We start from the raw sequence: 13,448 nt of genomic DNA, 5'->3' as shown, positions 1-13,448 counted from the left end.
GTAGGGCGCTGAGATAGGGAGTAGTACACCATGTAGGGCGCTGAGATAGGGAGTAGTACACCATGTAGGGCGCTGAGATAGGGAGTAGTACACCATGTAGGGCGCTGAGATAGGGAGTAGTACACCATGTAGGGCGCTGAGATAGTGCTTGGCCGAGAGACGGAGAACATATCAACAACGCTTCAACACTGACCTTCATCCGCTCTCTGGGTGACTGGGTGACTGTGGGATGACTGGTTTTGATCTTCAGGACTCTCTGTATCCTCCTGGCTCTCTTTTTCTCTCGCACTTTCTCCATCTTTCTCCGTTTTCCTCTTTCCCCTTCTCTCTCTCTTTTCTCTCCCTGTTAATCTCGCTTCTCTCCTTTCCTTGGTTTTTCTCCCATACATCCCCGTTCTGTGTGCGTTTCGAGACGCGTACGAGGGGTTTGCCTGTTGAGCTTATAGCTGTTATCTGTCTGTTCATTGATTTGTTGGCTCAGGTGATTTGGACGAGAAGGTAGGACAGGGCTTAATTTTCATCCCGGCGGTGTGTTCTCTCACAGCGTCAAGGACAAATAATACAGATCCAACATACAGGACTGGGACACATTTACTAAGAACGGAGATTACATTCACTCTGACATGTGCGTGTGTTTCTCTATTGATGTGTGTGTGTGTCTCTGTGGCTGTGGGTGTTTGTTTGGTGCTATTTTCCCCTCAATGTGTTCCTCTCGCTACATGTCTTCTTCTCGCCCTCTTTATGATGTCTCTCTCTCCCTGACAGTTAGTAGTAGGGTTCCGCAGATTCCTGAAATTAGCTACTGGACTCAGAGGCATAACGTGAAGAAAAAAGAAAAACACATGCTGTAGCAGTTGGTTCCTTAATTTCAGCCACACACCGCAAACACACGCTCACACACAGCCACGCTTGCACAAAGTCACACACCACAAATGCACAGTTACACACACACAGCCACGCTTGCACACATAGCCACACGCCACAAATGCACAATTACAACAGACCTACACTTATGTACAACCACACTTATACACAACCACATTTACACACAGCTACACAAGACGCGGCCAGAGACTCAGTAACAGAACGCTCCAAGTCTTGACCAGATATTGGTCAGTGTCAGCTGGCATAACAACCTGCTTAGTGTCCACTATCTTCCCTGACCCCCCCTTTAACCCCCTTCCATAAAACACACAGACACACACACACACACGTACATATGCACACACATTCAGAGACACACACACACACGCACACAGAGAAACACATGGAGGCACACAAAAACAGTGCTCAGACAACATATGCCCCTGTTTTCATTCTTTTGTTTTTCAATCCAGATGATCTCATCCCTCCATCAGGAGGTTTGTTATGTGCTATTAGTTATTTTCCTCCCTTTCTCTCTCTCTCCCCCTCTCTCTCCCCCTCTCTCTTCCCCTCTCTCTCCCCCTCTCTCTCCCCCTCTCTCTTCCCCTCTCTCTCTCCCCCTCTCTCTGTCCCTCTCTCTCCCCCCCTCTCTCCCCCCCTCTCTCCCCCCCTCTCTCCCCCTCTCTCTCCCCCTCTCTCTCCCCCTCTCTCTCCCCCTCTCTCTCCCCCTCTCTCTTCCCCTCTCTCTTCCCCTCTCTCTGTCCCTCTCTCTGTCCCTCTCTCTTCCCCTCTCTCTTCCCCTCTCTCTCCCCCCCTCTCTCCCCCTCACTTATCGGCTCCATTCTCTCAGTCTATCTCTAGCTCCATCTCCCATCTCTTAAACACACATCCAGACTGTGTTTCACACTCCCAGTCTTTGTCTAGCTCTAACAAACACACACACACTCAAACACAGACACACACACACAGACACACACAAACACACACCACATACACTCATACACACAGACATGCTTACAGACACACTTACAGACACACCACAGACACACAGACGGGGACACACACAGAGACAAAGACAGACACACAGACAGACACGCACACTGATACACACAAACAGACACACCACAGACACACAGACAGACACACACTGACACCGACAGACACAGACAGACAGACAGACACACACACTGACACATACAGACACACAGACATACACACAGACACACCACAGACACACAGACAGACACACACTGACACCGACAGACACAGACAGACAGACAGACACACACACTGACACATACAGACACACAGACATACACACAGACACACCACAGACACACATACATACACACAGACACACCACAGTGCTTTGTGTGAGTTAATACCCTGTCAGGGGGGATTATAACTGAGGTGGAGACTACAGCCCCTCTGGGAAATCCCCCCAGGCTCCTGCTCTCTAACCATGTCACCACCCAAACTCTGTTCTCCTCTGTCTCCCTCTGTCCCCCTCTGTCCCCCTCTGTCCTCCTCTGTCCCCCTCTGTCCTCCTCTGTCTCCCTCTGTCTCCCTCTGTCCTCCTCTGTCTCCCTCTGTCCTCCTCTATCCTCCTCTGTCTCCCTCTGTCCCGTTCTGTCTCCCTCTGTCCCGTTCTGTCTCCCTCTGTTCTCCTCTGACGTCCTCTGTCCTCCTCTGTGTCCCTCTGTCCTCTGTCTCCCTCTGTACTCCTCTGTCCTCCTCCTATCCTCCTCTGTTTCCCTCTGTCCCGTTCTGTGTCCCTCTGTCCTCCTCTGTGTCCCTCTGTCCTCCTCTGTCTCCCTCTGTACTCCTCTGTCCTCCTCTGTCCCCTTGGTTCTCCTCTGTCCCCCCCGTCCTCCTTTGTCCCCCTCTGTCCCCTTTCACCTCACTCTGTACTCCTCCTCTCCTAACCCTGTTTATCCTTCCTCAGTAGACCTCAACCATAGGGTGCCTCCTTCCCCGAATGCCGTCTTGTCTGTCCTATCCTCCCTCAGGGCAGGTCCTCCTCCGTCTCACTCACTCTCTCCCTCGTGTGCCTGTCAGGTCAGGCTGGTTTGATTGAGCGTGTCCTCCTGTCCTCCATGCTGAACTCGGGAGAGCAGTGGCAGACCTATCGGCACCACGGACGAACCCTCAGCTTGGAGTACCGCCTCCGCTACCGCTGTGACGCCAACTACTACGGGCCCTTCTGCAACAACTTCTGCCGCGCCCGAGACGACTTCTTCGGACACTTCGACTGTGACCAGACCGGCATCAAGGTCTGCAAAGATGGCTGGACCGGGCCGGAGTGCGTGCAGGGTGAGGACCGCTGCTGGGCGGACGGGCTTTGTTTTCGGAGTCTCATCTGTCACATTCACAGGAGCTGGGAGGGAGTTTTTACAAACCCTTGATTAGGTGCTTTTCAGGGTCTTAGCCCACTTTAGAGGTTTTCTTATGTTTGAGATCCGGCTGTGTTCCAGGTGACGGGTACATCTGGGTCAGGACGGTGTGCCCTATGATTAGATGGAATGCAAGTAATGGTTCCTCCTGGGTTATGACTGGTAGCTCTTTGTACGTCATTCATACCTATTGTTAACATCGTAACTACCAAGCCCGGAAAATCCCTGGCACACCAAAAGTCAAAATGATATGATCTCCGGCCCTCTGGATGGCATGATTCCTGCTGGTGAGTCATCATTAAGGTGCTGATGTGAGACTGAATCAAGGAAATCATGTCGGAAATCATGGAGGATATGAGCCTGGAGTAATGACATCCTGTGGCTCTCCCAATTTCTGCTGGCCTTCTCTGGCCCACCTCACTTCCTCCTCCTGGTCCAACTTACTTCCTCCTCTGGCCCACATTACTTCCTCCACTGCAGGGTCTTGATTGGACCGAAGAGCTGTCAGTAAAATAACCTTAGAGACATTAATGACCACCCACAATGGTATCTGAATGAAAACCCCAGGGAAGCTATACCCAGAATGGGGTACAACACAAAATAGAGGAACTCTGAAATATCCAAAGTGAATTCCTGGACAGTGATTTGATCAGTGATGTAATTAGATGTGTTTTGATTTCTGTGTTGCAGCGGTGTGCAGACAAGGGTGTCACCAGACCCATGGCTTCTGCACAGTGCCTGGAGAATGCAAGTGAGTCTGCTCCTTCAAACAGATTTACCTCGATATACTTGTATATATTATTAACTCTATAATCCCTGAATGTTAACTGTATAATCCCTGAATGTTAACTCTATAATCCCTGGATGTTAACTCTATATTCCCTGGATGTTAACTCTATATTCCCTGGATGTTAACTCTATAATCCCTGAATGTTAACTCTATATTCCCTGGATATTAACTCTATATTCCCTGGATATTAACTCTATATTCCCTGAATGTTAACTCTATATTCCCGGAATGTTAACTCTATATTCCCTGGATATTAACTTTCTATATTCCCTGGATATTAACTCTATATTCCCTGGATATTAACTCTATATTCCCTGGATATTAACTCTATATTCCCTGAATGAAGCTCCCTCTTCCTGTGTGTCGGCAGGTGTCACTATGGCTACCAGGGCGCTCTGTGTGATCAGTGTTTGACGTTCCCGGGCTGTGTTTATGGAAGCTGTGTTGAACCGTGGCAGTGTGTGTGTGACGTCAACTGGGGGGGCCTGCTGTGTGACAAAGGTGAGCTTAAAGTTTGTGTATGTGTGTGTTTTATCAAAGTTTGTGTATGTGTGTGTGAGAGTACCAGTCATTTCCTGGTCTCAAGGAGACTATGAGTCGAAAAGAGGTGACAGGGTCAGGGTGCTCGTGCGTCAGAACCCTCAGAACTCTTAGTGACCGTGAATTGGTTCCCAGAACATTAATGAAACATTGTACCAACATCTCCCCAACATTTCCCTCCCTGACCTGTGTCCCGGTGTGGGAGCCGTGGGGGGGCCAGCAGTGGAGCGTTGTGAGGGGAAAGCTGATAGCCTTGGGTAAAGTGAATGTGAGCTGGGCTTGGTGCTGCTCAGCTAGGTGGGGTCCTGAGCTCCGGGTGCCCCACCCCCCCATTCAGGTGGCTCAGTGTGTATTTCTGTGTATCTGTTCCCACTAATGTAGCAGAGTGCTTCTGTGTGCTTCTCAGATCAAGGACAACAGATAAAGAATTGTTTTCTCTCCCTCTCCTTTCTCCCTCCCTCTCAACTCCTTCACTCCTCTCTCCCCCACTCCTCTCCTCCTGACCTCCCCACTCCTTCACTCCCCCTGACCTCCTCACTCTCTCACCCTCTGTCGCCATGGTCCCATCTTCCCTACCGTATAACCTTATCTCTCTCTATGTAAATCTTCCTTTATCTCCCTATCTGTCTTATTCATCCCATTGCCATCCTACATTCTTATTTTCTCTGTATCTTGCTGTCTGTCTCTGTCCTCTCTCGTCATCTCTTGCATCTTTCTCTCTCTCTCTTTCAGATCTGAACTACTGTGGTACCCACCAGCCGTGCCAGAACGGGGGCACCTGTTCCAACACAGAGCCTAATGAGTACCAGTGTGAATGCAGGGAGGGCTTCCTTGGGCGCAACTGTGATATTGGTGAGCTCATTTAGTTTGGCGTTCCTTCTGTGCATAACACCAGCATGAATGGACTTATGGCCAATAGGCAGTTTTAGACCAGATTCATAGGACTCTACATTCCACTGCTGGCTTGTCTCTGAAGTCAGTTACTGGACAAAAGAGCAGATGCTGTTGATATGGGGTTTGGGGTTCAGAAGGAGGCAACATGATGCCCCAGGGCAGGGTTAGTGACCTCTGGGGTTAATGACCTCTGGGGTTAGTGACCTCTGGGGTTAGTGACCTCATGGGGTTAACCCCCTGGGGTCATTAACCCCTGGGGTCATTAAAACCTGAGGTTACTAACCCCTGAAGTCATTAACCCCTGAAATCATTAAGCCCCTGAGGTCACTAACCCCTGAGGTCATTAAAACCCCATGAGGTCATTAATGACCTGGGCCGGGTGCCCTCTTCCAGGAGGCACTTTAAATGGGTGTCCTGACTCTTTGAGGCCACCAAGACTGTAACACCAGGGATGTTACTCCGCATCCTGACTGCAATTGGGCACCTAAAGACCCCTAATTCCAATTGGCTCACTCATCCCTTCACCTCCCCCAGTAACGGTTCCCTTTTCAGTCTACTTACGTGGTAAAATAATGGACACACAAAACAACGTTGAATATGCTCTCCCTCTCTTCGGTCTTTCTCTCCACCACCTTTGCATCCCCAGTGGAACACGCGTGTCTGTCGTCCCCCTGTGGTAATGGGGCCAGCTGCGTCGAGGACCCGTCTGGCTTCAACTGTGTCTGTGCCAATGGCTGGACCGGACCCACCTGCCTAGAAGGTAATCAGAACTCGCGGACACAGCCCCCCATGGTTGGCTGTGAACGGAGCAGAGCCAGTGCCCAGGTTGTAATCAGCATCATCCAGCATGAGACTAATTCACAGGACACCCAGGCCAACGTCAGACATGCGGTTCCCCAATCACAGACGGAGTGTTTGTCTCTGAGTGTGTGTGTGTGTGTGTGTGTGGGTCCCAGCCCATGTCTCGCTAAGTGGAGAAGGTTATCATGAGGTGTGTTGACGGTATATGGGGATAGGGATGTATTTTGATCCTTGCCAGAGCTTCACAGCAATCCAATTAGCTAACAGGCTTAAGCATTTAAAATAAGATGAGTGACTGATGTTAAGACAAGAGGACCAATCACCTGTGTCTGCCTGCACCTTCATCCCACCAGTTGACCGGGCCCACACAGCCTGCAGAATGTTGGACTTCAATGGGAGGCCAGGGGGTCACACATTAAGGCGGATTACAGTGTCAGTCTGGTTCTGCGTTTGGCGCTGTCAAAAGACCATGTGATCTTTCTGTGTGTGTGTGTGTTTGTGCATGTGTGTGTGTGTGTGTGTGGGTGCATGATGCAAGCACAGAAGATAAATAAGTATACCCATGTGCCTTTGGTCTGAAATGCTAGGGGTCCACCTGCTGTGCAGACTAGGATATCTGATAACTGGTATCACGGCCTCTGATTTTGCCACAACATTATTTTACTATGATGATAGGTGCAGCAGATTGATAAACGGGTTAGTAGGTTGATAGAAAAATGTATAGATAGATAAGACAGACTTAACAATAGATAAAGAAAAACACAGACAGACAGAGAGAATAACCGCTGCAGGCCCTTTCTGTCCCCTTCCCTCAGACACTTTCTCTCTCATTCTCATTCTTTCCCTTTCTTCGCCGCTTTCAATCGTGCTCTCTATCGAAAGAGACCGTGTTGACACAAAACCTCCCAAGGTAATTACATTGTGGTAAGGATGTTGATTGGAATGCTACAATCATGCGGCCGTTTGTAAGCAACATGGCGCACAGTTGAACTGTCGCCTCCCTCTGCCTCTAAGGTGTAGTGGAGGATCCTTTCTGGGGGACTTATGACCGTACCTGATTTCAGGAGGGATTTCTATTGAATGTTAATTGGAGGGTACTTTTTAAGGGTCTTCCCCTGTGGCTTTGAAGGGATTAATGGGTACCGTCAGGGTCCACCTTTGTGTTAGGGCTGGGGTCGTGGACAGTGGTGTAACTGTCGGGTGAATAGGCACGGATATGAGAGAGGAGCAGACCAAAGAGAGACGTTGGCTACAGTGTCTGTGGATGGGAATACCAGAGTTACTGTATTAATACGACATATGAGGCTGAGTTCACCCTGCCTTCCTCTCTCTCACTTCCTTTTTCCCAGCCTGCCTGCTCTGTTTGTTCTGTTCACCTCTCGCTCTCTGTATCTCTCTTTCTCTGTTCTTCATTCCTCTTCAGAGTAGAAACAGGCTCCCTCCTCTCCCATATTCCTTTGTCCCCTCAACCCTTATCTCTCACCATCTCCCCCCTCTCTCTACCCCCCCCCTCTCCCCCATCCCTCTCATTCTGGATGGGAAAGCAGGCTTACGAGAGATCCTGTGAGGTGTGAACAATGTGCAGCAAATTATTTTATTTATTTATTTTATTATTTTATCTGTGTTTAAACAGGAACCAGAGGAAGAAAATGGGAATGAAAACAAACACGCGCGCCCACACACCCACACACACACACACACACACACACACACTTGCAATGCCACACAGATTTACATTTGCACATTTAAATTCTAGTCATTTGTTAGCAGCCAGTTGTTGAACTACACTGTGAATGCAGACAAGAAGCCTGAAACAAGCACACAACTGTGTGAGTTGACGGTCTTCTCATTGTCATTAACGGCTGACCTCTCCCCTGTAGCGGTTCGGCACTGTGACTCCGGACCCTGTGGGCGTGGGTCGACGTGCCAGGAGTCTGTGGAGGGTTTCCAGTGCCTCTGCCCCCCTGGATGGACCGGCAGGACCTGCCAACTGGGTCAGTAAGATGGACACTATGGAGCAGTAGCATCTCGTCTGCATAGACGTAGTACATTATCCACGTAAAGAACCCCGCCAACAGGTCTGAGTCAGTATGCCCGTCGCCCTGTCTGTTGGACCTGCGCTTTTATATTGAAAAGAAAATCCCCCGAAGCCCTGACGCATTTTCAGTTTTAATCACACATGATACATCAGTTGTATCGAATCAGGTCGCGCACACACACTCACACACACACACTCACACGCACACACACACACACACGCACACACACACGTGCCTGGGGCTCATCGTGGAAACATATTTCAGGATGACAGTCTCTATATTCCTGAGTGTTGTAGTGATATGTCACACTGACACCTGATCATCTTCTACAGTCCCACTTCATACAGTACATTGCTACGCATTCCCACCAACACACACACACACATGCTGACACACAAAGACTGCATCATACAAAGTCATACATAGATACACAAAACACGCACCAAAACCCAGAGTTCTGACCCACAGGAAAGGTTCCTGACCCACAGGAAAGGTTCTGACCCACAACCTGGAGTTCTGACACACAGGAAATGTTCTGACTCACAACCCAGAGTTCTGACCCACAGGACAGGTTCTGACCCACAGGACAGGTTCTGACTCACAGGACGGAGTTCTGACTCACAGGACGGAGTTCTGACTCACAGGACGGAGTTCTGACTCACAGGACAGAGTTCTGACTCACAGGACAGGACCAAGCGTTTCATTTGAGTTACTCGACACGCATTCACATCCCAGGAGTCAGACTCATTCAACGGGAGAGAATTTCCCTCCTCCTTTGTATTTGATGCATCAAGGTCACTGATGATAATTTAGCGACTCCCCTTACCTGGTTGTCTACACCTTAACAGGGCACGAAAGGCAACAGGCACTGTATGGAACGAGTTTGAATTACAGTAGTTGTCTCTCTGTATGTACCTGAGACCCTCCCCATCGCCACCGGATGGTGACGCGCACTCCCCGGGCTGTTCCCAGACCAGTATACAGGACGTCCTCCGCTGTTTCCCACCTCTGGTGTTTGAATCCCCTATGACAGCATCAGGGCTTCTGTTACCTGGCTGCCTCCTTCTCATTCAGCATATCACCTGAATGAGAAGACGGGCCCCCTGAGGCTATCGTCTGATGTGGTTGAGACTGACCGCTGTTTCTGTGGCTACACTGGAAGTGATTCCGCCGCTCCATTTGCCCCCCCTCTAACATGTTCAGAGACACCCCCCCCCACCACACCCAGAACTGTGGGAAGTACAGTTGATGGGTGGGCGTTAAGTACACCTCTAGTTTCAATAGCTAGTGTTACCCCTTTTGGCTGAAATTACTTTGTGTAGGCATTTCTTGTAACGGGTCTGTTAGTGTTTTTCATCGACAGGGAGGTTTCTTTTCCACTACTCTTATTTATAATACTGGTTGAACTGGGTCATGTTCAAGGGCTTTCTTGCATGCCAGGGTCCACCAAGAGCATTTAAAAAGGGTTTCAGGTCTGGGCTTTGACTCTGTCATTCCGTTTGTCTTTTTAGGTTTGCTTGTGTGTTTTGGATTGTCCTGTTCTAAGATCCATGAATCTTATAACAGTTCATCTTTTTTGATCGATGGTCTCACATTTTCCACAACAATTCTCGGGTACCATATAGAATTCAAGGTTGACTCAAAGATGGCAATTTGACCAGGCCCAGAGGCAGCAAAGCAGCCCTGAGGAATAGCTGTTGTTCACCAGACATCCCTGGATCTGTATTGTCCCTGTGTGTACGCATTCCACAGTATTGATCCCGTATCAAAGGGCAAGTGTGCTGGTGGGGTTTGGGTCTTTCTTCACAATGACCTGGAAGACCTAACATCCTCATGCAGTCTGCTCCGTGTCTGAGAGCACTAAAAGAGAATGTCAAGTGAGATACACGTGAGCTGAATCTGAAGCCGACCTGGGTCGTACAGTAAGACAACTATCCAAAAGTTACAGAATGACTGAAAAGCAATACATTCAACATTCTGGAATGGCCTTCCAAATTAAATGAGCAGTTTAGGCTTAAAAACTGTCCCTGAGTTTAAGCAGTTCTGCATGGAAGAGTGGTCTCAATCATTCCATTGTGTTGTGAGAGGCTGATCTACAACCACAGAACTGTTTGGTTGCAGTCAATGTGAGCAACCATTTATTGAGTTTTGTGTAACTTTGTGTTATTTCTTATCTCGGGTTCCTTTTAGTTATATTACAAACCCGATTCCAAAAAAGTTGGGACACTGTACAAATTTTGAGTAAAAAAGGAATGGAATAATTTACATATCTCATAAACTTATATTTAATTCACAATATAATATAGATAACATATTGAATGTTGAATGTGAGACATTTTGCAATGTCATGCCAAATATTGGCTCATTTTGGATTTCATGAGAGCTACACATTCCAAAAAAGTTGGGACAGGTAGCAATAAGAGGCCGGAAAAGTTCAATGTACAGATAAGGAACAGCTGGAGGACCAATTTGCAACTTATTATGTCAATTGGCAACATGATTGGGTATTAAAAGAGCCTCTCAGAGTGGCAGTGTCTCTCAGAAGTCAAGATGGGCAGAGGATCACCAATTTCCCCAATGCTGCGGCAAAAAATAGCGGCACAATATCAGAAAGGAGTTTCTCAGAGAAAAATTGCAAAGAGTTTGAAGTTATCATCATCATCTACAGTGCATAATATCATCCAAAGATTCAGAGAATCTGGAACAATCTCTGTGCATAAGGGTCAAGGCCGGAAAACAATACTGGATGCCCGTAATCTTCGGGCCCTCAGACGGCACTGCATCCCATACAAGAATGATACTGTAATGGAAATCACAACATGGGCTCAGGAATACTTCCAGAAAACATTGTCGGTGAACACAATCCACCGTGCCATTCGCCGTTGCCGGCGAAAACTCTATAGGTCAAAAAAGAAGTCGTATCTAAACAGGATCCAGAAGCGCAGGCGTTTTCTCTGGGCCAATGATCATTTAAAATGGACAGTGGCAAAGTGGAAAAGTGTTCTGTGGTCAGACGAATAAAAATTTGAAGTTCATTTTGGAAAACTGGGACGCCATGTCATCCGGACTAAACAGGACAAGGACAACCCAAGTTGTTATCAGCGCTCAGTTCAGAAGCCTGCATCTCTGATGGTATGGGGTTGCATGAGTGCGTGTGGCATGGGCAGCCTACACATCTGGAAAGGCACCATCAATGCTGACAGTTATATCCAAGTTCTAGAACAACATATGCTCCTATCCAGACATCGTCTCTTTCAGGGAAGACCTTGCATTTTCCAACATGACAATGCCAGACCACATACTGCATCAATTACAATGTCATGGCTGCATAGAAGAAGGATCCTGGTACAGAAATGGCCAGCCTGCAGTCCAGATATTTCACCCATAGAAAACATTTGACGCATCATAAAGAGGAAGGTGCGACAAAAACGACCTAAGACAGTTGAGCAACTAGAAGCCTGTATTACACAAGAATGGGACAACATTCCTATTCATAAACTTGAGCAACTTGTCTCCTCAGTCCCCAGAGATTTGCAGTCTGTTATAATAAGAAGAAGGGATGCCACACAGTTGTCCCAACTTTTTTGAGATGTGTTGATGCCATGAAATTTTAAATCAACTTATTTTTCCCTTAAAGTGATACATTTTCTCAGTTTAAACATTTGATATGTCATCTATGTTGTATTTTGAATGAAATATTGAAATTTGAAACTTCCACATCATTGCATTCTGTTTTTATTCACAATTGTACAGTGTCCCTTTTTTGGAATTGGGTTTGTAGGTTTTGGTTGAAGATATGAAAACATTTAGTTATAAAAACAAAAGCTCTATGGGGCAGAATGCGGGGAAACACTACAATGACTCACACACAAACACACAAGCAGCCTGCCAGCTAATTTTACTTGAATTTGACTAAAAGTGATATTTGGGTGGAGTTCTCCTTACCTGGGCTTGTGTCAAACCATCCCTTAAACTCCATCACCCTCTCTACTTCCCCATCTCTCCACAGACACCAACGAGTGTGAGATAGGTGTGTGTATTCATGCCCGTACCTGCCGCAATCTGATTGGTGGATACCTGTGCGATTGCCTGCCAGGCTGGGTGGGGCCGAGCTGTGATGTCAGTGAGTATCAGGTCAAGGCGGAGGGAGATGGTCTAGTACAGCTCTGATCCTTTTTTTTTCTCCACAACTCTTTTCTTGTCATTTAAAACTGCCCCCTCCATGCATTTTTACTGAGTCTACACTAAATTCCACAGCGGGCTGCCTGTTGTCTGTGAAAGCATTTCTAATAATGCACAACCAGCTTGGTGGTCTGAAATTACTTCACAAGCAATATCACGTTTATTTGACTTCTTGACTACTGAATGTCGTAGCTCAGCTTCTAAATGTCATGAAGACAAATAAAGATATTCCAGTGTGAATCGCTGTCATGCCCTCTCCTGGCATTTACAGCTTATGTGTATGTGTGTGTGTCTGTATCTGTGTTTGTGTGTGGGTGGCTTTGAGTGTGCTAATCTGTCTCTGTTTTGAAGGGAACAACAGTTGCCAGGGTTTATGTCTGAACGGAGGACGTTGCGAGGACTCTGGGTCCGGCTTGCACTGCACCTGCCTGCCGGGATTCTCTGGGAGGGACTGCCGCACCAGCCCCAGTCTGTGTGACAGCGCCCCCTGTCAGCACGGTGGACAGTGTGTTTGGAAGGAGGGCAGCGCGGTGTTGTGCAGCTGTCCCATGGGATACGCTGGGAGGTTCTGTGAGGTAAAGCATCCCGCTCCAGTCTCACATTTACCCTCTCTGCATTATCTTCTTGGAATTATCCTCTTTGCATTATCATCTCTGCACCTGTCTAACACCGACGCCTGGTTCCAGGTGGCGGTGGATCTGTGCGATCCCAACCCCTGCCAGCAGGGGGTGTCCTGTCGAAGCACAGAGGGGGGGTACATGTGTGCCTGCCCTGATGGTTATTACGGTAACGAGTGCATGAGTCTTAAGGACCCCTGCCAAGGCCAACACTGTCCAGGTGAGCTGCAGTGGGACGACACAGGTACGTGCCTGTCAGGCGTGTTTGTCGGGCGTGTTTGTCGGGCGTGTTTGTTGACTGACTAACATGCGTCTTCCTTCCTCTCTG

General features: G+C 48.1%; 1 protein-coding gene across 5 annotated transcripts in view; it reads left to right on the top strand.

The window, feature by feature from the left end:
* Positions 1-13,448, top strand: part of LOC105011857 (protein jagged-2) — a 37,248-nt gene that overhangs the window by 22,353 nt on the left and 1,447 nt on the right. For 4 of the 5 annotated variants that reach the window (XM_010872282.4, XM_020050236.2, XM_013139796.3 and 1 more), the window contains exons 4-12: positions 2,923-3,177; positions 3,948-4,008; positions 4,418-4,548; positions 5,320-5,439; positions 6,128-6,241; positions 8,163-8,276; positions 12,331-12,444; positions 12,855-13,078; positions 13,190-13,364. In XM_010872282.4, the coding sequence (XP_010870584.2) occupies positions 2,923-3,177; positions 3,948-4,008; positions 4,418-4,548; positions 5,320-5,439; positions 6,128-6,241; positions 8,163-8,276; positions 12,331-12,444; positions 12,855-13,078; positions 13,190-13,364 (1,308 nt within the window). The remainder of the gene's footprint in view (positions 1-2,922; positions 3,178-3,947; positions 4,009-4,417; positions 4,549-5,319; positions 5,440-6,127; positions 6,242-8,162; positions 8,277-12,330; positions 12,445-12,854; positions 13,079-13,189; positions 13,365-13,448) is intronic. The other variant, XM_010872291.4, reaches the window with a different exon arrangement.

Source organism: Esox lucius, chromosome 1 (assembly GCF_011004845.1).
Source record: "Esox lucius isolate fEsoLuc1 chromosome 1, fEsoLuc1.pri, whole genome shotgun sequence".
NCBI classification, from domain to species: Eukaryota; Metazoa; Chordata; class Actinopteri; order Esociformes; family Esocidae; genus Esox; species Esox lucius.
Note: the sequence above shows the minus strand (reverse complement) of the source record. Positions and strands in the feature narration are given on the sequence as shown.